This window comes from Thunnus albacares, chromosome 5 (assembly GCF_914725855.1).
Source record: "Thunnus albacares chromosome 5, fThuAlb1.1, whole genome shotgun sequence".
In the NCBI taxonomy this organism is placed as follows: Eukaryota; Metazoa; Chordata; class Actinopteri; order Scombriformes; family Scombridae; genus Thunnus; species Thunnus albacares.
In genome coordinates, this window is record NC_058110.1 from 13,464,557 (window position 1) to 13,490,723 (window position 26,167).

At 38.6% G+C, this 26,167-nt stretch overlaps 2 protein-coding genes across 10 annotated transcripts in view; one reads left to right on the forward strand and one right to left on the reverse strand.

Moving 5' to 3' along the window:
• Positions 1-73: 73 nt before the first annotated feature.
• Positions 74-26,167, reverse strand: part of espn (espin) — a 48,672-nt gene continuing 22,578 nt past the window's right edge. For 2 of the 5 annotated variants that reach the window (XM_044350787.1, XM_044350784.1), the window contains exons 8-15: positions 25,156-25,314; positions 21,774-21,996; positions 19,695-19,748; positions 15,868-16,013; positions 14,728-15,105; positions 5,642-5,721; positions 4,221-4,241; positions 74-2,395 (exon numbers count right to left, since the gene is read on the reverse strand). In XM_044350787.1, the coding sequence (XP_044206722.1) occupies positions 2,248-2,395; positions 4,221-4,241; positions 5,642-5,721; positions 14,728-15,105; positions 15,868-16,013; positions 19,695-19,748; positions 21,774-21,996; positions 25,156-25,314 (1,209 nt within the window). In that variant the 3' untranslated portion in view covers positions 74-2,247. The remainder of the gene's footprint in view (positions 2,396-4,220; positions 4,242-5,641; positions 5,722-14,727; positions 15,106-15,867; positions 16,014-19,694; positions 19,749-21,773; positions 21,997-25,155; positions 25,315-26,167) is intronic. The other 3 variants (XM_044350785.1, XM_044350789.1, XM_044350788.1) reach the window with 3 other exon arrangements.
• acot7 (acyl-CoA thioesterase 7) overlaps positions 3,252-26,167 on the forward strand; it is a 131,225-nt gene continuing 108,309 nt past the window's right edge. For 2 of the 5 annotated variants that reach the window (XM_044350793.1, XM_044350796.1), the window contains exons 1-3: positions 3,252-3,485; positions 5,684-5,791; positions 7,239-7,376. The gene's annotated coding sequence lies outside the window, so the exon portion shown is untranslated. The remainder of the gene's footprint in view (positions 3,486-5,683; positions 5,792-7,238; positions 7,377-26,167) is intronic. The other 3 variants (XM_044350795.1, XM_044350799.1, XM_044350794.1) reach the window with 3 other exon arrangements.

Genomic DNA, 26,167 nt, shown 5'->3' on the forward strand with positions numbered 1-26,167 from the left:
AAAACCAATATCTAGTGGATTTTATTGTACACGTGTTTCTGTTGGAGTCAACACAAGCACACTCTGAACATTGTTTGGTGATTAAAGATTTATTTTCTTCATTTTTAACAGTCTGAAAATATAATTATACATGAATTAGCCAACATTCTATTCAAGCAAGGCTGAGACATGTAATATAATGCAATATGGAAACAATGAGATGACAAAATTTGGAGAGGGTCACTATATACAGAGTTTATATATATATATATATTTATATATATAGAAAATCAAATGGCAATGACGTTTACATCATTTTTAATTTCAACATCATATGGCATCCGATGAAAGTGAATTAGAATATTTCCAAATAATTCCCCCGACTAGGACCATGTCTTTAATGACCACATGACGTGTACGCTTGATTTGTAAAAATGTACACCCAACATAAACGTAGTAAACATGTAGAATATTTTCCATTATGTGGGAATACCTAAGTGTCACATTCAGAAATAGACATCCAGCATGATTGTGAGATCCAGTTACTTGTTAAATGTCAGTGCACAGATTCTTACTCTGCTAAGATTTAACATGCGTCTTCTCAGTTCTACCAAAAACATTCAACACAGATTTTCATATTCAGCCTGAAATTGTTGAACACTCAACAAACGTGTGAATCCTAAGAGCTGTTTAGACCCGAGAAATTATGAATAAAACAAGCTGTTTAATAATCAACCTGACATTTGTGTCAATTCTGTCACCTAAAAATGATCCCCCTGAAGTCTAGAGTGAAATATACAGTACATTGTGTAAGTTTTGTTCTTCTTTTGTTATCAGATGTTTGACCAAAGACATGAAACTAGACTCTTCACACTAGTGGCTGCAGATGAAACACAGCTGGCATTATCTACTGATAATTTTTGTACATTTCTGATGTTACACCTGTTTGTGGCAGAAAGAGTAAGTAGATCTGCCCATTAAAGATTTATCCTCCAGGTTTACGGGGACAATGTCTGGAACAGGACACGGGACAAACTGATGTCTTTTCTCTACTCGCTCATTATTCAGGGTGTGCAGATGAGATGTCTGGTGTAAGATGCTGCTTTTTTAAAAAAAGGCCATGCTCAAATAGAAACCTTGCAGGATCGTATTCAAATAGTGTGTTTTTTCTTTTGTGAAAATTCAGGGCCCTGGATCAAATGTGCTTAATAATACATCACAATATGTTTGATACACATTATGCAACACATGCACACAACATTTCACATTCATGATCACAATAGCTTAACACATAGGTCACATATAGAAAAATGAATTACGAACATTGCGGCGTTTTTGTTTTCCAGTGATAATTAATAAAATTTGCACAGCTACATAATCTTTACATTAATTAAAATAGGATATATATCAGTATTCCAAATCCACAGAGAAATGACAACAAGCTTATCTAAAGAAAACAGATTAGTTTGAAAAGTGTTAGGATTTGTTTCTTACAAGAATTACAACTCTGGCAGTAAAATGAAGCCATTTAGAAAGTGCTTCTAAGAGCTTGATACAAAAATCTCAAGACTAAGTATATAACATGATAAAGATGCGATACAGTCTACGTACAGAATGCATTAGCTGCTTCAGGGTTTAATAAGCCGTTTGCTGAGTTGTGATGACACAACTGTTGCGGAGCTACTTTTCCATTCATTACATAATGGTGAGTGCGGCTAATAAAGGGAAACATAAATCCAATGACAGGCTTTGTCCTCCATGGCAGTGATGCTCACAAATAGCCGCTCTCCATTTATCATAAACCTGTTTGTTTGAGTAAATCTTCTATGTGAAACAGCCGCTGATGATTTGCAGGAAAGCAAATAGCCAGATACTAAAAATAACCTTAATGTAGTTAAGGACACACGCAGTTATAGCAAATGTCTAAGTGAGGACAATCAGTGCATGTCACGGCTATTGTTAACGCTAAAAGACTAAAAGAGTTTGTGTCCATGAGACTTTCAATGGGAGGTGGAGGGTCACACTGCTGTGCTTCAGCCAGGCTGAGCCTCAAAGCCTGTGCGGACAGCAGCAGCTGTAGTGTGGTCCTGTATTTCAGGAGGCCGAAGAGTGAGACAGAGGTTAGAAGAGACAATATCTTCCCCACTGTCCAGTGTACAGAGCAGAGTGGAGGATCAGACAGGGGGATGCGTATAGTGAAGGCCTTGGGGGTGGGGGGTGTGAGGGTGGGGAGTGCTGCAGGGCGGAGGAGGGATGAGATGGCCCAGGTCACTGTTTGGCTATATCCCCTTTCTTCAGGATGATCTGTCGCTGCCAGGGGGCCAGCTTGGTCTCGTCGTAGCCCATGGTCCGTAGTCGCTCCTGCTCCGTCTTCTCTTCCTTCTCTTTGGCCTGTTTGGCCTGCTCTTCTGCTTTTCTAGATGCATTCATGAAGAATAGAGGACAAAGGTTCAAAAACAAAAAATATATTAGAATTGTATAGGAAACTTATGTCAAGTTTACTTACAAAATGTGTTAACAGGCCTTTTCAATCACCAAAGTCTCACACAACATTGGTTTATATAATATATAGTGATACACACTTACATGAAGAGTTTGTTAGTATATATAAAGCCTACAGTTAGTACTCTAGTTGGATTGTCTAATGAGTCATGTAGGATAAATTTGAGCTTTTTCCTCTATTATTACACTACATGGCCAGTAGTTTGTGGAAACCAATATCTCATTTCAAAACAATGTGTGTTAATACACTGCCATAACAGCCTCCACCCCTTCTGTGAAGGCATTAATGAAGTCAAGCTCTGATACTGGGTAATAAATGGCCCCTGGCTGGTAATTTGTGTCCCACTTCATCAAGTCAGGGCTCTGTGCAGGCCAGTCTCATTCTTCAAAACCAAAATGACAAAAAATTTCTTTTTGGACCTGGCTTTGTGCACACAGGCATTGTCATGTCGAAACAGGACGGGGCCTTCCTCACCAAGTTGGAAACACACTATTGCTTTAATATCATTGTATACTGTAAAATGTATCTTCAGTATAACTAGAGGGTCTAGCCCAAAGCCCGAAAAAGTGCGTATTAATTTTTGTTTTTTTTATTTACGTTTATATACTTTTTTTCTTCTGGTGGTCCGGGGTGTACACAATATAGTATAGTTCTGCATTTATCTTCATTCATTTGAGCATCGAGGACAGCGTGTTGAAGGGAAAAAGGGAAAAAAAACGTGACATTACGTCACTCTGTTGTGATCATTTGATTGGCTGATGAGCCCACGTGGGACTAAATTACCGCGACACTGAAAGTTTTAAAGTACGCAACTGCAAGGTGTCAAGGAAGAGTCATTTTGGCCTGCTAACTACCATAATGTTTTAAAAACACGGCGTCTAGACATATCGTTTCCGGCTATTTCACTGTAAACAACAACATTCATGGCGTATGTGACGTTTTTACTCCACAAATGCGACCTGTTCAGTCCGCAGGAGAAGTTATTTATGGCCCAAAATGACAGGTGCGTGTGTGGTGGTGGTCTGGTGTGCTGTGGGTTTATTTTATGGCGTTAGCATTGAGCCCTGGCATAGCTAATGTTAGCTTATCTTTGAGGGCTAAGTCTTCGAGGATTTCTACAATTATTCTTCTGTTTATACATTTGTATAACAGAGATTTTCAGTCAGCAAAGCAAACAACAGAAGAACAGAAAGGGGCAACACTTACTGGCATAAGCTGTTATGTAACAACAATAAAACCCGCAAACTTTTTCTGCCAGTACAAGTGATGCTAATTTCTGGCACAACTTCACCTATTTACAAGCTGCATGGGAAGAGAATAACAACTTTACTCAATAAAGTTGTTCTTTAGACTACATAGTGTTGTTGGAGTTTTGACCTCCTTTGTACAAGTGACACTGGTAAAAAGCTTCCTCAGTGCTCTTTTCTTTTTGTCCCTTCTAGTTTTAACACAGGCTTAGCTAGTGTTTAGTTTTTGTTTGTTACTGTAGATAAGGAAACAATCCGTAAACACTTAAAACAGATTTGTTTAAGTTGTCTCCCCCGTATCAGTTCTCATTCATCTTCATAACCTCATATACTGTGTAAACATGGGACAAAATGTGACAATTTATGGCCACTAGATGGAGGACTTGATCTCTGTTATGAAATCATTGAGGCTTGTCTCTCAACATTATCACATTTTACAATAAGCTCGATGTTATGTGAGCATTATTATAAAGAAAAGTATTTTTTCTTACCTCTTCTGGTCCCTTTCACATCAGGTGGGTGTAAACACAAAAAGAAATGGTAAATATCTCAAACAGCAACAACAGTTATTTCACAGCATTACACCACATGCATTAAACCACATACTGTCCATTATAAATCTTCCCAAATCCAAAGTGGGCTGACATTACAAACACAAAACAATTATATTATAGCAGAAAAATGCAGAGAAATCTCTTAAATATAACAATAAAACAGAAATAATAAATAAAGTAAAGACAGATGAAAACTTTGTAGGTTGTAACAACAAATCTGTATCTGTATCATCTCTTCTTTAAGGTAAATATTAAAAACCAAGAAGAAACATCCTGTCTGCCAGCCAACTTTGCATCTCTCAATGAATTTCATCTTCAGCCATAATCACAACCACACTATCGATTCAATGTAATACTTAGCCCCGGTGCACGTACACTAGATTTCAAAATGTCATTGCAAACATGGTTACTCAACTCCACACTGACACTGTCCATTTTACTGCTTAAACTTTCTGTTTACAAAACATCAGTCTGCTTCTGACTGTTACATGTGTGGCTCCATAAACTAGTTCTCTGTAAATGAGTTAACATCACAAGGAGCGTTATGTCTACAGTCACTGATGAGAGATTTTGGTAGATCTGCATGAATTCTTTAAGCATAAATATATTGATAATTCAATGGATTAGTACAACAATAATTTGCAGAGTCACAGATTGTCTGTTGTAGCAGAAAAGCTGAATGCTTGTAGAGTTAAAAACCACCTCATCCAACAACATACATTTCCTGTTGTGTCCATGGATCCATTCTGTCTGGAATAAAGCTGACATTGTGCATTGTGATGCACTTGTTAAGCAAAACAGTGGAAAAAATATGCTTCCATCAAGATAATTATCCATTATTAAAATGTGTGCATCTCCAGATTGTTCCAGACATTCACTTCAGCATCATGTACAGCCTCCATATTTCTCCTCTTGGAATGAGGTTCTACGACTCTGCCACCAAAAAAATCAGTAGGAACTGCATGACGGTAATCAGTCAGTGCAGACTAAAATCTCTGGGTTATTTTCAGCCTGTTAAATAATTTCCTTGAAAATTCATGCTCAACTGCAAAGTCTAGCTAATAAAGTGCCTCCAGAGCAGATGTACTGAGTTTAGAAAAATAAACAGAACTATGGACAATTATAACAAAAACTAAACACACACAGTGTTCCACTCAGGCCACCTGCTGCAAGGTGATTCCCCCCCAAGAGCTCTTTCACATCCTTATTTGCAAGGGTATCTTGGTGAAGAGACACCCATGAGCACACTAACACACACAGACACAATGAACACAATCTCCCCCTACTGGCCCAGGACATAATGATACTAGATAAGATTTGAAACACACATGTAGAGGAACACTGCTTTTGTTACTCACTTCTCTTCGTCCATTTTTTTCTTCATCATGTCTCTCCTCCAGGCCGGCATTGATGCCAGACGTGCTGCCTCCTCCTCAGCCTGTGGAGGGGCAGAGGGGTCAGGAGAGAGACAGAGAGAGATGGGGGTCCACACCAGTCAGTAAAGGGTTGTAATACCAGCTCTCCTATCCTGCTTTGCATGACCTCATTCCCTGTTAGATTATCCTCCAATAAATTTAATGTGAAATTTAAGTTGTCTTTCAAACAAACATTGTACAAAGCGTTTTGGTGGGGGCAAAGAAAACCTCTGTAGCCTCTGTAACCCTCCTCTGCTTTTGAAATACAGAACATTTACCACAGTCTTTATAGCTGTAGTGCACCATCACGAACTGATGGTTAGTGAAATGATCAGTGTCCTGTAAGGCCACAGGTTCAATCAGCATCAAGCCTATCAGTCTAGAGGAGCCATCTGTATATTTGTATGGGGAAACATTCAATACATGATGTCAGTTAGGCCTATAGCTGCGTGCTACAGTTGTAATTAATATCACAATATGTATGAAAATCACATTAAACATGATCCAACTGATGCTCATTGCAATGCCTGTGTGGTTCAGTGGTTTGACAACTAAATTAAGGAACAAACTTAAGATTATGCAAAATAATATTAAAGATTAGTTAAATGCATCCCCTCGAACATTATTTCATGTTGATAGCCATGAATTCAGAAGGGTCGGACTCTTGCCAGCACAGCTCAGGGTAGAATAACAGAAGCTGCATCATATGTACAATATTATCAGTGGGTATGCTCCTCAACGCTTGTGCTCACAGATAACAGAAGTCCATACTCAGCATGGCTGTAATACCAGTAATACCAGGGCTGCTGTGCGTTCATTTCCAGTACCATAAGTAAATTATGTAGCCAGAAGTTACACTGGAGATGTGTTGTGAAACAGCCTTCTGTTATACTACCAGGTGTTATAAAACAAGAGGTTCAATTACTTCAGCCATCAAATTAGGTGTTTTAATGTGGATGTTTATTATTTAAATTGTGCTAATGTCATTTTGAATTTAAGGATTTTCTTTGTTTAGTTTTATGTTGTATGTCTTTTAACATCTTGTGACCATGTTGAAAATAAGTTTTAACATTGTCTGTAATGCATAAATAACACATATCATATCATAACTGTCCCACTGTTATGCATTATACCAGAAACACTTCAAATGTGCAAAACAAAATTATTGAAGCGTTTCACACCTGCAGTGTCACATAAAGCATTTCTACATGTGAAAGAGGGCAGATAAGCACTTGCATGGAGAAGAATAAACTGTAATGAAACATTAGTCCATCCTTTCCGCTCAAACACATTCTCAAATGTCAAATTTTAGACAAATTGCCTTCATGGCAGACTTAGGAGACTAAACATTGCTTAAAGCATATATGTTACGTAAACTGATGTATGTACTTAAAACAACAAACAGAGCTCACAATAGGTACTCTTCTCCTGTTTGTTTAAAATAAGGTAAAGTAATGGTAAGTAAATGGACAGGACTGTTTAACAGGAGGTTCTTTCAGACAGCACACATACGGTAACTGGATCTTTTTCTCTCGTTCAGGCTGTAATTGGAGGTGGAGCGGGGAGCAAGAAAGAGGGCAGCCATCTTGGATTTCTCATCTTTGCCTGACAAGATACATTATCCTTTTGAATTCCTCTTTCTAAAGCGTTTCACTTGCCCTGGCAAACATGAATCCAGGTAAGATTATCTTCGTAATTAAATTTTAATGATTCCCCTGGGAATTACAGAGCAAGAAAAAAAATCTAGACAAAAATTACCTGATAGATTTACTATGGAAAGTGATCTGAAGTGCACTGGTAATTAATTCACATGGTTAAATGTGGATTGTATTACCACTTACTGTCCATCCACAAGTCACAGATTTACTTGTGTTTGTTACCTTACAATAGGTCACAGGGATGGCACCCATGGCACCCTAAAGTTTTGTGACTAAAGATTAAAGAATTACATATGCCCATGTTTTAAAAGACTAATTCTGACTTGGCTTTTTTCCCTTACTGCATTTTTTGTCACATTTTGTGAAAAGGGTTTGTTCAGCTCTGCCTCTTCCCTTAACACAGCTTATTTGCATTATAGGCAGTCAAACCAATGGACAGGCTACATGTATCATCAGCATTAACCATCGCTAATGATTACATAACAAAGCTTATGCTTCATTTTTCAGGTGTCTGAATTAGAAATTTCTCCCTGACATTGTAAAATAAGATTTTAAAACAGATTTGGAACAAAAGGTCATAATGTTATATAAACTTATGAATTGTAACTGATTTTGCACTTTGTTGTGTATTACTGGATGTAGAGCATTTAATTTGCTTATTACATCATTCAATATCAGCTGTGTAATATGAACATTAGGAAAGCAACATACACAATTAATTACAGTATGTAGTGTTGATGCAGAGATCCAAAAAACAGTATTATAATGTACTAAAGCACTAATCAACACACATTTTAAAAAAACTAGTGTGAGCTAGAGAGTTTAGCCAGTACATTGCATCAGGCTGGCAAGCATCCATTACAACCATCAATGGATGAAATACAAAATTGTGAACAAGTAAGCCTCTCAAAGTACCCAGTGATTCAGACAAAACTTGTATGACATGTAAAGGTATCTCCATACCGTTCTGGATCATGACTATGAATTGTCGGGTTCATGTGAGTAAGAAGATCTGAGTTTTATCAGCCACGTTCATCTGGCATTAGACAAGTTGACCTTGATATTATTATCATTATGAGATGTCATGTTGTGACAGTTGGGGGCAATTTGTATAGTGTTATTGCTAATAAACATGATAGAGGAATAGGTATTTGGCAATTATAAGCTCCTTGTTTTTTGTGCTGGTGGGTTGCAGTGGGTCTTGAATTTGGCAGTCAGGTTGAGTCTTCAAGATGCGGGAACTCATGTCTGAGCAGACCTCTGATTTAAAAACAGTGGGCCATTACCTGTTACATTTAGCTCTGTGTGGTATCTAGCAATAAAATATTTCCATATATTAACTAATAAAGACAAGGAATACATAAACCTTTGTATAGTCTGGTCACATTTTGTTAAATTGGGTTTAGAACTACAATCAATTTAATGAATGGAAAGTTTGAACTTGACATTCTTAGTTGTTCGCTGTGTTATACTTTATGTTTATGCTATATGTTAATGGCCAGGATTAAGTGTAGACTTCACAGTCAAATGAATGTGTGCAACCAATACTGTAAATACAAAATGTGCCCCTGTGCAGTGTACAAGCTTGGCAGAATAAAAGTGGTACCAAATATAGATCTGTACGTGACTAATACTGTATAACGTAACTGTTGATACTAACAGCATCACCACATACTCTTTACTAAGCTGTTTATATTCACCAAATCTGACACACATACTTTACATGAATACAAACCTATATATATATATATATATATATATATATATATATATATATATATACATATATATATATATATATATATATATAAAGCTTTAAGTTTACCAGCTGACCGCCTTCCCTTTTGGGCTGTGAGTTGATAAAGATTCACTGTAACCTCATTATGGTTTCTGTAAGCCATGAATAGCATGACAGCGGGTGGTGCTAAGAGGGTTATTTGAAGGTAATCTTGATGCTGGAGAAAACACTATGAGAATAGTGTGGTTCTTCACAGCGAGTGTTTGTCAGTGGCTCTTTCATTGGTACGTATATCAGTGTGATTATTTAGTTCCTCTATCATGATGGAAACAAATAATGTCTTATCAAGTATATTCATTTCTCCATTCCGATATGTTTTCATGTGTTTAAGTTAAACATGTGATGTAGAATTATGTAGGAAACTAAAATCAATCAATCATCAAATCAATCAAAAACTAAAATCATATAATCACAAAAATGTCAACAAACTTTATTTCTAACAGCAATGTAGAAACCAAATAATAAAGGAACACAAATTAATTATGGAAAGCTTGAGCAAATCTCTCAAAAACACTCAAATTATAAATAGAGTTACAAAAACTTAATGGAACAAATACAAATACTTAATTTGATGGTTTATTTGATGAAAGATTTAGATTATTTGTCTGGTGAATATTTAAATTTGCTAACAGAAATTTACAATTTTGGAGTTCTGAATTGCTCATGATAAGGAAACAGAATCTGAACTGTTTCTCCAGACCTTTAACATACCCACTAATCTTTGTAATCTATACTGAAAGGCACACATTGTATGAACAAAATCATGAGGTCACAGACTTAAAGACAAAAAACCTTTGAGAACCACAAAATAACCTTAAACTCGAGCAAAGCCACTAAAGACCTAGTTTCTTTGACTTTGAGTTCAAGCAAAAAAGAGTACTTAAAACAATACCATTTTGTGCCCTCACTGTCACTATTGTATTCTTAGTAACTGTCTAACCAGGTACTCTTTGTAGTTTAATAGTGAAGTGAATCCCTTGCCTTTTTGAGATGGTGAATCAATGAAACTACCTCAACATGAAATGCAATCTGAAGTATTCAGTAAAAACCAGGTATGTAGAGTTTAACCAATTATGTCCTTCAGTACAAAGACAATCTAAACAAACACTCTGCACAACTTTTATGGCAAATCGTATCCTTTAAAAACTTGTTTTCCTAGAAGTAGTGTACCATGGCAATCTATCATAGATTCAAAAAGCACTTGGTTCAACACAATTCAAAAGGCTTGTAGCAATTTTATGCGTCTTTTGACATCACAGGCTTTCTTTTCATCCACTTAGGGATATGCAAGTGGTGAAGTCAGCACAGCTTAGTGGATGCTCTTTGCCTTGCTGCAGTTAAGTCCCTTATGTGACATGGCCTAAAAGCTAACACACCAGATTAGTTTCATCTCCACTGTGCGGGTTAGTTCCCTTGATCATGATCTTCATGCATTTCTTCTCTGGTTGTGCATGTGGATCATACTTTAAATAAACCCATAGTCCACAGAGTTGTTAGATATCAAAAAGCTCAGCTTCCTTTTCTTTCCAGAAAGCAAAGCTTCGGTCAATGTATCTGATGATCTCCTCATTGCTGAACTCTTTGAGCTCATAGATGACTTTAATTGAGTCTTCATTAGGTTCATCTCTGGGTGGAGGTTTATCAACGTGAGGTTCCTCTATGATTTTAACAGTAACAGGTGGAACATCCTTAACTGGATCTGGTCCTGTGCTTTCTGTTGTGTCCTGCAGTGTCTCAGCTTTTGCTGTTGCATCAGTGTGTTGTACAGTTTCGGTTGCCAAACTCTGCATACTGTCCTGCTCTGAACCTGTCCCATTAGAAACTCTAGCCACATTTGATGACATCTGCTCAGTGGCTTTTACGTCCCCCTGAGCATTGTCCGCTGAGTCCTGCAGGGTTCTCTGCTCCACACACTGACTATTGACAGCTACACCATCCAGGGGTGCAGGAGGTGGTGATGATAGAGAAACATCTGATTGTGGGGTTTGTGCAGGTGGAGTATACTGAGCATTTGGAGGTGCGGAAGCAGGGTGGGTAGGTGGTGGAGGAGGTGGAGGATGAGAAGGTGGGGGAGGGAGTGACTCCTGCACTGGTAGAGTGGACATGTCAGGAGACATGGAACGTAGAGAAGCCGTCATCATCCCTCCTCCATCATCTGAGTCTCCAAAATACTTGAGCTTTAGGTCTTCAAAACCATCCACCCAGTCACGTTTTCCTCTCTCAATTTCCTCCATGACCTCCTTGTGAAACTGCCTTATGACCTCCCATTTATGGCTACCAAGACGATCAAACATCTCATAGCACAAGAGGTGACGGAATTTGCGCTCACTGCGAGACATGTTCATTTCCAGCAGTTGGAAGTATCCAAGCATGAAGAGGTCAAGGGTTAGGCTTTCATAGCTCACAGGTGACCCACTGATGTGTGGCAAGAAGTGCTCTGGCCAGTAGATCATCTGGGCACGGCTCAGCCTGCGAATCTGGCGTGTGGGCACTTGGCTCATGATTGTCCTCCAGTGGCCAATCAGATTCCCTACTACCTGCTTTGATTTCATAAAAAGGAGAAGTTTGTCGTCTTCACTCTGCATCTCCTCACCAATCTGTTCACTAAATTGGTTGTAATCCTCCCAGCCAACATCTAAATGATTTCCTCTCCTGCCAGCATATTTAGTCCGGTAAGATTCAGAGATGGTATACTTCCGCCAGTGTTCAAGGAACAGGAAGACAATCCTTTCTTTCCTCATTTCAATGCATTCCTGGACATAGCTTAGATCTGTTTGCACCTCCAAACTTCTTGTTAGTTGATCATTTCTCAAAATGGGGTCTGCAGAAAGAACCTGGTTGAACTGTTCAATGTTGGTTGGAGCCATTATTTCAGTGGGCACATACGTCTGAGGAACATGAGATGCAATGATAACTGGCTCTTCAACAAGCGGTAAGAGTGATTCCTCCACTGAAGGTAAATCTCCATTTGTGTGGGACTGAAGGACTTCAGCAGAGGAATAAGGGACATCATCCTCTCGAATAGTCTCTGGACGATAACTAGACTCACTTACCACAGGGAGTGACCTCTTGCGTTTGTAGACTCTATTTGCTTTGTTATCTGTAGACTGCGGTTGATTCTGAATTTCATAATTGGCCTTGAGGTTCTTCACTGAAACTCCACACTGCTTTATCTCCTTCTCCACATCCTCTCTTGTTGAGAAGGATTGAGACCGTCCAATAAATCCAACTGACCCTGCTGGATCAGCTTGACCTGCACTCACATTCTTTGTCTCTTCCTGAGAATATCCAGGACATATAAGATCCAAAATGTCTATCTCTTTTCCCCCCAGGGTGGCAAGAAGAATGGCCATACTCTTGAGTAGAGTAGAAATCTTGCTGCACCACCCTGGAAGATCTTCAGCTTGGCCATGTACCTGCTTTGGATTGACTGAGAAATGCCCTTGATGGAGGGCAGCAGATACTGGTAGAAGCTGGTGAAGTTCCCGCTCCAGTTCTTCCAGCTCCTTCTCAACCTCTGAGACCTTGTGCATCACCTGCAGGTTCTCAATTTGCTTCTCAATGCGGTTGAGGTCATCCTCTGTCATCAATTCCCCAAATGGGCCCAAAATGGCATTATGGACGTGGGAGTAGTGCCATTCCTGAGGCTGGTAGTGCCCACTTGCCGCAAACTAAATCAGAAGTCAAAGGAGACCACAAGAAAAGGAAAAAAAAGGAAGGAGGGGGGGAATTCCTTCAGCTTGGAGTTCCTTGTGTGAACACACGCTTCAGTGCAAATCCTTCTCGACACACAGGTTTTACATGGATTTAGTGGTGCAATGGCACTGCCTCATTACAAGCATCAAACTTTTGTTTCGAGTAAACGATAACAAAAAGCTTTGTCCTTTTTGAATTAATATGCAAACTATATATTTATTATACCAATATGGCTATGCTTAATCCCCCTTTTCCCAGTTTCTCACTCCCATTTTTATGAATCAGTTTTTATGTGCTTGTTTAGTTTAAAGGGTAACTACACAAAGGCTGAGAATCCTGCTTTTCATCTTGCTGCATGTTCTGTCTGCAACCCAGATATGATGTAATACTGCACTGTAGTGCAATGTTACATCACCATTGGATACTGTCACCAGTGCAACAGACCACACTTCAGTCCACACCCAACAGTGATACTAAAACACACTGGGTGTGGTTAGAGGTGCAACAGAGTTGAAACTTTCAACCCAGAGAGGTCGTTGCAACAAAGTAAAAGTAAAAGTGGTGGTGTGGAGTTACTCTTTAATAGATCATGATCTCCATGCAAAAAACAAGACAAAACATTTAAATGGGATGGCATTAGGGTTTTTATACATTTTATTTGCTCTGTTTTGCAACTTTTAGAGTAAAGTGCTATGCAATTGTAGTTATTATTAGTATTTTTATTAGTGTTATTGTTATTAGTACTGGTTGACCTGTAGTGTGAATGGGCTCGGCATCACACCACTGAATCGGCATGTAACACCTTGAAACCGCAAAACTCCATCATCAAACACCAGCCCACACTGTGAATCCATCTGTCAAGTGTGTTAATGCTGTGATGGGCATTGTAGCCAAGTGTTCAATTCACTGCACTCCAAAGACTCTGTTGCTATTATCAAGAATATAAATATGAAAAAAGAAACATGCAGAGAGATGCCCAAAGAAACATAAGTAGTCAACACACTGATAACTACATTCAGAGTTTTCTAAGTCAAATGTCATTTCATGCAATTACTGAATATCTCACTAAAATACAGTTAGACGTTTTAATGATGCCCCTGCATCTCAAGAAATAAACAAAAAGCTACATGTCAGCATTACTGAACAACATTAAAGAGAATTTTCTACCTGCTGGATCATTTAAGAGTATAGGAATAAAGCAATAAACTACTAATAAATCAAATTTAATCACTCAAATCACATATCGCATAGAGTCCTTCTGTGTTACGCGGGACTAACAAGTGTTCAGATTGCCACAGTATAAATTACTTATTAATACCATGTCTAAATACACATATTACCACACACACTGCAGTGACTATACCGAGAGGTAAATTTCATAGATTGTAAAGCCAAATAATTGTATTTACACACAACGCTTGTTTAGGAAAGCCCACTGTGCGGGCTGAAACCCTTGTGAATAACTCTGGCCAATGCATTTGTTCTGAAGATAAGTATATGGCAGGTGATGGCAATTAAACTACAAAAAAAGCTGAAAACATCATCATGCCAAGAAGAAAGCATAAATGCTAAATGAACCTGTAAATGTGTAGTCTTGACTCCCATTGGATGTTTCACACTCGACTAACTGTTTGAGTGACAAATCTAAACGTAAGAGCAACACTTATGTCATGCATGAATGCTAAAATACATTCATACAACCTCTGTTCAAAATCACAAAAATCCACACTCAAATCCAAAGCCAAGCAGCTATCCCCTTTTGTGTCATTAATTATTTTAAAATGAAGCCGTGTAACCAAGTTTTCAGAGCATTTAAAATTTACAGGACCACAAATGGGATAGCTAACACATGACAAATCTTGGAATATCATCCCTACCTTGCGTTTGTGCTCGTCCTCCTCTTGCATCTTGACCTGAAGCTTTCGTACCATCACCTGCCTCTTCCACTCAGGGATCGCTTTTCCCTGCTCGTCATGAGTGGGCACAAGTGCCTCCACATCTGCGAGGCTTGTCTTCCGCCCTGCCTCTGCTCCTGCTTTGCCACCACCACTGTTCCCATTGATCACAGAGTTGGAGGACAGCTGCTCGTAGCTTCCAGAGGTTGACATGGTCTTTGCAGATCCGCAGCCAGTTGGGCTGGGGCTGGGACTCGGGGTTGTGGGTGGGGAGGTGACAGACGTATTGGACGGTGGAGGGGATGGCGGCTTGGCTGGTGAGATACAAGTGCGAGTCTCTGATGGAGGTGAGGTGTTTCCCTGGAGGAATATAAAGACACAGGTGGACAAGAGAACATGAAGTGTGACAAAACTGATTTTTTTTAAACCAGTAACGTCTCTTCTGACTATATCCTTAGACATACTGTAGCTAGGGCAATAAAATGCATTCTTGTTGTTCTTGAAATTTAATGTCACACAATGCCAAGATTTCTTTCAGATCCTGAGACATTAACTAGCTTTCTGACAGATTTAATCTTTCCTCTAGTCAGCCTTTACTTAGATGAAGTTTTATTTAACTGAAGAACTCATAATTCACTTGACGTACTCAGTATAAATGATGACATTGTAATGCGAGTTAAATGACTGACGTCATTTATGGCCTTAAAAGACCAATGACAACACTGCAGAGCTACACACTCTTTAGAAGGAGCTATGCAGTATGGCATTGTGTATCTGGAAAAGGATAACAAAGTGACAAAGAAATCAAGTGTTTCTACATTAAAATTAGAGACTGGGATCTAAGTACTGTATTATAGTTCTCATAGTTGAGGAGGTCTGTTCAGAGAGTTCTGTTGTCCCTTTGCTACTGCTTGCAGTTTTTAAATTCATGAAAACTTGATTAATTTCTATCTCTTAACTGCATACATTTAACTCAACGTGTCTTTGCATTTACTGGCACTGTCTCACAAAGTGGAGACAGTAATTGCGAAAACTGTGGCTGAATTTCTAACTTAATCAATTCTCTATTTGTAACTATTAAATAAATGTATAATCAGTAGTGTAGAAAGGCTGTGGATCTACATTGTTGCCTGTTGGTCCGCTGTTGGAATAGACAGTGGTGTAGCCTTTACTGTGAGGTGTGGGCTTGAGGCTCTTCCCTGCTTTGATCTCTGCCAGCAGCTCCGAGTTGTCGCCAGTGGGGGACATCATGTTGAAAGATTTTGCGCCTGCAGAAAAGTGAAACCAGGTAGAAAGACAGACGAAAAAGAGAGAGTGAGAGAGATACACTGAAGAAGAGGGAGCAAGAGAGGGGTTGGGTGGCATTTCAGTGTTAAATATTTCATCCGATCAGGCAGGTAGCAATGCTGACCTGGAGCGTGTTGTACAGTGATGGCAGGTCATTATGGTGTAGTCACTGTTTCTCATGGGTATGTTTCTTTTTAGATTTCTTTGCTTTTACAGGCATTTGTCTTCATACCTCTTGGGGTTCAGGGTTTTGTTTTGTCTCTCTGAGACAGTTTGACACCATTTGAATTTATCAAATGGCTCCCAAGCTACCAAACTGCACTGAATATGTTTCAGAGACAAATAGACCAGTGAGAATTCGGCATATTTGGCAACTGTTGCATCAATCAGCAGTCGCAGTGAGCTGAGATGAGATGGGGAGGAGCAGTTCAAAATTATTTCACTACAGTGAACCCAAAGAAAGGAGGCACACAGTCTCTTAGAGTGTCACCTGACGTTAATGTATACAGCTAAGCTGCTACTGAACTTTCAGATTTTTTAAAAAGTAGGTCTGTGGTAAAATGTATGCATTCAGCTTCCACGGACCCTAATCTGCTTATAGTGAACAATGCAACAAATTCACACAGACGTCAACTACGACCTCTATTGGTATTGCCATTACAAAGAAACTGTGTTTCCACTTTTAAAGGACAGACAAAATTACAGGAATTTGAAATGTCAATAAGGCAATGTCAAAGTAGTGCTTACATGTGGTGCCACAGTTTTGTACAGTTACTTTATACATGCACTAAATGTTATTAAAACTTTAATCAATTAACAGTAACAAATTAATAAACAAACAAATATGCTACAATGTCAATAGGAAAGTACTAAAATATGAAACCATGACAATGTAGCTACTAGTTTAACATCACCTATCCAAAGAACTTAAGCTTTAGCTGGAAAATGTTCAAATCAAATATATAGTGTATTGTTCTGCTATAACAGCAGCTACACATTTTTATTTTACAAAATTTCAATATCACATATTTTGTCCAAAACACACCAAGAACCAACAGCTACCTCACCTGTTTTAGTGAATGTAAACGTCAAATGAATTGTATATCCTCAGTCCCTCATTGATCACTCATTTTCTACTTGGGAAATGAAAAAAAAGTCCTGTAAAAATGTTCCCTGTTGAGGCGACCACAATGGTCTAGCTGGACACAAAGCCTCGCTAGCCTGCCACCCCTCCTCACTCTCCCTTGCTCTCCCTCTCTCTGTCTCTCTCTCTCTCGGGGAGGAGAGAGCAGCTTTCTATTAAAGACCCATCATCACAGTTGGGGGAAATCTAAAGGAATCACCAGTAACTGAAAGTGACAGCGAGCCATTGGCAAGCTGGCAAGGAATTAACACACACACATACGTACGCACGCATGGACGGATGAGGTTAGGCAGACACACACACACATGCACACACACACACATGCACACACATGCACACACGCACGCACTCACACACAATGACCCTTCAATCCCCAGCTCATTAGTCCACCCTACTGGTCCAATCCTCACCACAGCAACCCTGACAGACAGTTCACTCATATACACGCATTCATGACATGCATACAGCGCACTCACTGTCCTCCCCCTACTGTCTCACATCACATTCACTGGATTACACAGAGAGAGACAGATAAACTGGTGACCGACAACCCCTGAGCACCATACGATGTGCACTTGCACACATGCAAACCGTGGTCTGTATAAGACTGTAAATAAAAGGAAACAGCTACAGGAACACTTTTACAACCACATGTGACAACTCTATAAATTTACAGTCAGCAGATTATGTTCAATAAATCTGCATCTTTATAATGAGTAGTACTAAAAATCGAATTCTTGTAAAAATATTTTCTTACTTAATGTAGCTGGATCCGTTGCAAATAAAGTATAATTTCTAATTTTGACAATATATACATACCTTCGTCCATTTCTCCCTGACAAATCTTCATTGTAGAGCACCAGAACACTTGATTATCCACAACCAGATGAGTTTAAAGGCTACAATAAAACTAGCGCTGGACTGCTCTACTCATATGTGTTTGTGTGTTTTTGGTCAAAGGTTGTGTGTGTCTTAGTTAAATTCTGTTTAGGCTGAGGGTGTGGACTCTGCAGGTCTGCCAGAGTGAGACTAAAGGAGGGTGGAGCTGTGACAGGTAGAGAACATTTGACAAATAGACTCTCATGCTGGAAATCACAGCACAAAAGGTTTTCTGCTCTGGGTTAGAAATTTAAGAGGAGTCAAGCTGCTGCGTCTCTTATTAGCTGCAGTTCAGATAGAGATGTATCCTGTACTGTAATCCTCTCCATCATGTTGATCAATGAGAAACAAAGAGGAACTTCTCACCATCTACGATGTTGCAGCAGCATTTTCAATCAGCCACTTCATATGTTGCCGTTGTATCACTGAGCACCAGAGCTGTAGATTCATCCTGAACTCTCAGATCTGTTGGTGGCTTTTAATTTTATGATGACCTAATTACCTGTTTATTACCTGATTAATGACCAATCATGGCATTAGTGAGCACTTGCTACTCTTAAGTGTTAAGTGTTACATTGCTGTCAGGTGGAGTATAAACAAAGACATTTGGATACATGGTGAACAAAGCCTGAAGATAAAATAGATAGATTGTAAAAAGGTGCTTACACTAAGCAATTAATGATTTACAGCTTAACTGATGTTTCTGTTTATTAGCCTACTAGTTTATAAAAAACTATGTTGTATTTCCCCCTTTGAGCTGCTGCTTGTCATTTATACCACAATTCATCCTTCACTTAAACCATTGTTTGATATAATGAGCTGTGTCAATGACACACTCTTTTATATGTAATCTATGTGGCTGTTTTACAAAAAATTTGTTCAGTATAATAAATATTTCCTTTTTAAAAAAGAAAAGTATATTCTCAAACCAGAGTTATGTATGCTGAAAAATATTCAACAACCACAACAAATTATTTTTTAAGATAATAAAAATATTAATGATTCCTTATTTTAAATTAATAACATATAACACCTAACTGTGGTCTACTGGGGAGACTTTCTACTGTGATGGTCAATTTTTAATATTATTATAATATTGTAAAAAATATAAGCAAATTAACAGAGAATTGAGGCTTTTACAAGAAAACTGATTAATTTCATAGTTCATACTTCACAGTTTTGGGGAATCAGATTGTTTCTTTATCTTTCTGACTCTGACTTTGTTCATGTTAATTGCTCTGTTTTTTAATTTTTTGTATAATGAATCTCCTGAAGATCACCAGCTGATTTAAGGTTGTTACAGATGCTTTCTGTAGGTGGAGCTCTTTTATCTGTCTAGCCATAGTGCATATCAGGCATTTCCTCTATTTATTGAGTGTTTTTTGTTATGGTGTAAAGAAAATACATCACTTCTTGTGATGTGTGTTGTTGTGTTTAGAATTAGGTGGATTCACAGACTGAATCATTGTTGTCTCATATCAGTCAGCAACAGACACTGGCAAGATTTTATACAGATATAGATTATGATTTTAAAAAGATAAGGAGTAAAGTGACAGTTTGAAGCCTATAGTGAAAACCAAATGTGTTACAGCGTGAGTTAAGTGATTAGTTGAAAGACTGGTTTGCAGTCTGTACTTACTCTTCATCTGTCTTAGTGTCCCTCCCTCTGTCTGAGAGTCAGAGAGACCCCCGCCTTGACAGAGCAGCAGTGAGGAAAGATCACGGCAGGCAAAAAGAGGACAAAAACAAACACAAAACAGAGAGAAACAGGTGGAGATAGAGCGAGTAAGAGAAAGAACATGTAAACAGAAATATACACAAGAAAGGGTGAATGGAAAAAAAGGAAAGATCAGTGTTGGCTTGACAATCACTAAAATGATCAGGATCAGCATCAGTGTGATATTGTTTATTATTACTAGAAGAGAAAGTAATGTCATGTTTATCTAGAATGTTTTATCTTGTCATTCTCCATGTTTACTGTTGTCTGACGTCTGAACACCTGTTCCGAGCCCGGCTGTCTAGGATCCTTCTTTCATCTGACTGACACGCAGTTTCTCCCATTTTCTGAAAAATCATGATTACTTTGGGACATTTTCCTCATCATCTCTGAGGGTCAAAAGTCAAGAGAGCTTAACAGGTTATGTAGATTTCTTTTGTTTCTTTGATATGATAGTCTGTTGTGCCTCATTTTGCTTCACTGTTTATTATGTGTTACATCATTTCAATGATTAATAGTTTTCTTTTAGTTAATTGTTAGTTAGTTAGAACTGGGCTGGTTGTTTTTCTGTAACGTCCATTTAGGCATATCTGTGAGAAACAGTGTAGGTATATTTTATGAACTTGAACTTTAACAAGAATCACACATTTACAGTCATAATCAAATTCAAGAACTTGTCAATACTGAACACTAGGACTTAATTTGTGTATTTTGGAGAAAGATACAGCAGTCTTCACACTGCCACATCTTATCCCCCAATGTGGACTTCTTTTCCTAAAAGTTTCATGCATTATACTTGGATAGTTAATTTTTGCCACTTACTAAAGGCAGTTTTAACGCACAACATTACACAACAGTGAAAATTTCCCTGCAACTAGAGCAGTATGTGCCATACTGCATCAGCATCTAGGTCAGCGGGCCACTTAAGGAAATGGCTGAACACTAAACCAGTTCTCAGGGTAATGTTAGCCCTGCATCATTAATTTATAATCTGTTATTTAGTATGCTAGGGTCAGACTCAACTTATCTTTACCCAGAGAGATTAGACTGTGTCCTTTACAGTAATACCAGGAGCTCTTCTTTCTAGGAATAAATATACAAGAATGTGTATAATCATACATTTAAAGGACCAGTGTGTAGGATTTAGTGGCATCTAGCAGTGAGGTTGAGGATTGCAACCCCTCTCCCCCTTTCCCTGTCCAAGCGTGTAGGAGAACTTACTGTGGCTGTGAAACTCGCGAAAAACACAAAAAGCGAAAAAAGGCCTTCTCTAGTGCCAGTAGGCTCTTTCATACAGAGATCTCACATTATAGCCGTAAGGAAGATCCGTCATTAAGCCGCCTTTGCTTGTTTACACTGAACACTGTGTGTGCTTTGACATCACATGCTGGCGTTCCGGATTCAGACGCGTGATGTGTAACACCACAGCGTCAGCTACCTGTCCCACCGTGCTGGCTGTCCCTTTTACACAGATGTTGATCCGGCTCTGTGACTACCTCCGTAGCCGGCTTATTGGCGGAGCAACTCTGCCCCCCCAACTCCTTGTCCGTACCTTTTATACAGCGAGACAGAATAAAGGTGCAGCATTCCCATCTTGAACAGGCTGTGTAAAGGAGCTAGTGTGTGGTTTGTCTGTACTGGGTTACTGTAGAAACATGGCGGGCTCTGTGGAGGAGGACCCACTTCCTATGTAGATATAAAGAGCTCATTCTAAGGTAACGAAAACACAACAATTCTTATTTTCAGGTGATTATACACTAATGAAAACATTCTTGTGAATATTATATTCCATTTGCCACTAAATTCTACACACTGCACCTTTAACCAGAAAAAATGTTTATACATTTCTTGTTTTTTCTTTTTTAAATAGCTTCTAACAGATGTTCATTGCCAGAAAAGGGGTTATGAAAGAAAGAGAAACAAAAATTTAGAAAGAGAATAATAATAATAATAAAAAAAAGTTACTTCCTGAAAAAGAAAAAAAAAAAAAAAAAAACTCACTTCCTGATGAGGAAGATGGGCGTCGCTGGTTACTGGCAGAGTGAATTGGGGTGGTTGGCATCTCCGGGGGCAACGGAGGAGGTGGAGGGGGTGTTGGCATTGGGTTGCTTGGGGGAAGAGGGGGCGGAGGTGGAGGAAGTGGTGGTGGGATTGTTTCCTCTGTAGTGCCATTCTCAGAGCTGGGGGTGGGGCTGTCGGTAGGCTCCTCCAATAACACGGAGCCCTGGTCGGAGAAGAGGGAGGGACAGAGAAGAATTAGTCAGATGTGTTTTATACCCATTAACTTGTTGTAGTTGGCGCTAATATGTTTCTCCTAGCAACCATATTGTTGCTTTACTGTGCTAGTCAATATTTGTTCACTGATAACAGGGTTGTGACAGGTTTCCCATACAATAATGTTGTCTCCAATTTTACACACCACATGAGTGATAATTAAAATCTTTTTTTTCTATTTCTAAAGCAAGAAAGTCATAATCACATCTGCTGCCTTGATGTATTTTTTTTACTTGTAAACAAACAAACAAACAAACAAACAAAACAAACACAAAAAAAAAAAAAATATATATATATATATATATAACCATTGTTTCTTCAGGGAAAATTGACTGAATATTAAGCTCTTTTACAGCAATCCCCTGAGTTCACATTCATACGGGCTAGAAATATATACAATATATGATAACCGCAGTAATAACAATAAACTGTCAAATAAAGCAAATAACTAGCAGACATGGACATGTCTGGCAAGAGTGATATATATAAAAATAACAATAAAAACAGTAACATGACAAAAAAGTCAAATAAATCTAAATAACAAGCAAGTCTGCCAAGAAGGACATACAGCAACAATAAAAACAATACATTGTAGAAAAGATAAAACAAACAAAGAAACAAAAACAATAAATAACAAACATGTCCACAAATCAACCAAAGACAAACACTGTTCAACAATCAATTTTTCAATTCAATTTAATATTTATTTCGAGCAAGTTAAAAGAAAAAAAATTCAATACCTCTTGTAATTTGTTCCATTTATTTGGTGCAAAAAAAGCTAAAAGTTAATTCGCCAAGCTCAGTGTTGATCTGAGTTTCAAGAGATATAAATATATTTAGGGCAGGTTTGATGACAATAAAATGTTTTATTTATTCATTAAAATTTATTTATGGCACCAAACTGGCAGGAATTTGCCTTCCCTGCTTGCATAGGCATGCCAGTTGAAACTCCTGCTAGGCTGAGCCAGCATTAAATTCTTGCACAGAGTCTGTCGACAGTGACAGATGTATGTGGCCCTATTAGATGTGTCCTCCCTCTGCTTCCTGCCCTCTTTAATCAACTCATAAAGACATAATGTCCTATTGCTAATAACAGAGCTAATATGACCTAATCTCTAGGGGAAAACTCTGAGGGTAAACAGTAGGAGGAAGCCATCTGTCACTGCAAGTGATAGTGCTTTAACCCCCACGCTCACCGCGCCCCTCCCCTCCCAGCATGCACGCGTCCGACACACTCTGAAAGCGTGCCATAACTCTGCTGGAAGCAACTTAATGGGCCTTGACATTTAACCTGCCCCGCCCCTCCTATTATTCTTCAGACGCGTGCTCGTGATTGTAGACCCCTCTACTCTTCAAGCCCCCCAGAGAGTTGGGGGGAGGGCCGTGTCCAGATGGATCTTGGCAGCACGTGCCGTTGCTGCCGTTGATTAGCCCGTCCATCTGCTAGGGTGCCTCTGAGACCAGGAGGGGCCCCACTGAGGCCTTAATTGGCTCAATGTGGATTATACCCCGTATCACCCAGAGCAGCCCCACTCCGGATCCCCTTGAGATTATAAGAACACCTCCCCAGGGACACTGATGAGAGTTTAGCAGACTATTCATTCAAGCTGCCTGTGCAGGTATGTGGCAATACAATAGTTTAACAAATAATCTTGGGAAACACATGCGGACAGACAGAAATTTTCCTCGATGGCAACTTTAATGTTGCATCTTAAGATTCTTACAGAATAACATTGTCGAAGAATATCAGACAATACAAAATGAGGTTATTTTACTTTATGTGATACAAAAATTAAAAAGATCATCATCAGAGCAGTGTTTTGAGGTTTGATGTTTTTTCATTCAGTTTGTAGAAGCATTATCAGGTTAAACTAAATAAGTCTTTGTAATTTCCCACATAAAAAGGTGACATTACATCACATTACATTTTTTTATGTTTAAGCTTTTATTTGAAAATTTGAATCAAAGGAATAAATGTAGTTAATCTGTGTTGATAGAAAATCACTTATTGTACGTTTTTATTGTGTATTTTTATTTTGTATTTTTCACTTTGTTTTGTGATTTTTAGTTTTGCACTTTTTAGTCATGGGACTTCATCTGCTATGATTTCTTTCTACAATGAATGTTGTATTATGCCCTTGTCAAACACTGTCTTCATCCTCTTTTTTTCATTGATACACTAACAAATAAATCACCAGCTGTCACTAACACGAGCTAAAACATACAACAGATCCGTGGTTATTAAGTCAAAATGAGATTCAATGGTACTCTCCTTTTTATAGGCTGTCTGGTCATTGATGACTTCCTGCTAAGCTCTCACTAGTCTGATTGTCCTGGGTTTGTTCCATTGTATGTTCTTAGACAGTTTACACAACAGGGTGGAGACTCAAGAGGCAAGGGAAATGAGGGGGCAGTTTGCATCAGGTGGCAAACAAAAGCTCAAGAGGATGCAAGATTATGTAACATCCCGAGTGTCATAATGCACAGGCAAATACTGCTGTCAGAGTGGTAATCTAATGCCAACACACCATCATCCTGCTAAACCTCAGCCTGAAAAGGACCTTAAAGGAGCTGAGATGCCCACACAATCATAAACAACCAGGGCACAGTATATTAACCCTTTACTAATGTTATACCAGTATCCATCCAAGTTATGGCCCAAATACTGTTGTTTTACACTAACAATACGAATAATGATGCATTGTGTGCTAAATTACATGCAATGCATGTTTCATTAAATTCTAACATTTAATTCATTAATATTTTGTTTGTTTTTTAATATTAACTTTATAATATCAAACCCTGTATGAAATCATTTCACACTGGACGTGTCTTCTTCCGGATGTCAGATGACTGGCAGTGTTATATAATCATAAACGTGTATTTTTTCATGGTACCCATCAATAATTTACTGCAAATTGCCCTCTGAACCACCATAAATGACATAATAAAGTATTAACACATACTTCTCCTTTCGGACATCAGGTCAGCACTTGTTGGTTTATGGTAATGAGGTGGTTGCGGAGAAACACAGACCCAGGATGTGTCCATGTACTTCATTTTAATCATCATAAGATATGTGGTCATAAAGGGCAGAGATCTGGCTTACCTCCTCGTTGGGCGCCATGCCTCTGCTCCCACGGGGCTCGGCCGTGTCGCTGCCCAGGGTCTTGTAGTAGTCCCCAGTACTGGGCTGCTTGCTAAAGCTCCTCGACTTCCTGTTTGAATCCACACGCCGCAATTTGTCGTGGTTTTCTCCGGGAGTCAGCTGCTCAAGAGACAACCAAAAAAAGGATATCATTGCCTAGAACAAGTCAAAATGACTCCCAGTTTAACCCACTCATTAGCTTCCATCTGCAGGTTTGTCAAAATGTAGTTTCCCAAAATGAAAATTTTAATCAATTGATAAATTGAACTTCATCCTATTTTGACTCAGGAAAGAGATTTGTAAGATAACTGTACTTTTGCCATTTTGTTGTTAGTATCTTTAAATTTGAGTGAAATTAGCTGCTATTTAGAAGGTTGTGAATTTATTTCAAATACAGAAAATGGAAAAGTGAAATAAGATGTTCAGAGAATCCCCTAAGTAAAATATTAATTAGTTTTCCAACATATATATTTGGTTGACAAAGTAACTGAATCATTGATGTTTTAGAAATACTAAATGATATGGCTATTATAGCAGTTCTTTTGGTATGTGTGGGACAACACACTGTTTAAGTGTATACTTAGTAGCTTTTCTTGCCAGATTAGCTCTCTTGTGTGACCAAAGTGGCTTTATGTGAATAATAGAACAAAGGCTTTTATTCAGTTCCAGTAAATCATTGGCTTTTCATGTAAAGACTGCAGGGCCAACGCACATAAGAGTCCAATGTAAGAGGGACCCTTCTATTCGCAGAGCAGGGTCAGAGATCACTCTCACTTTCCACTGGAATACTATACATCTACCTACTGGAGCTGTAAAGGCAGGATATTTAAGTTTTGTCAATCTGAGAGTCTTTATGTTATGCTGCTGTTAGAAAATGTATATTTGTGCATATTTCAGAAGAACCAGAAATTAGCAGTGAATAAGTTTCTGTAAATCACCCTCCATTCTGAGCAGCTAACATGCTTCTTCTCAT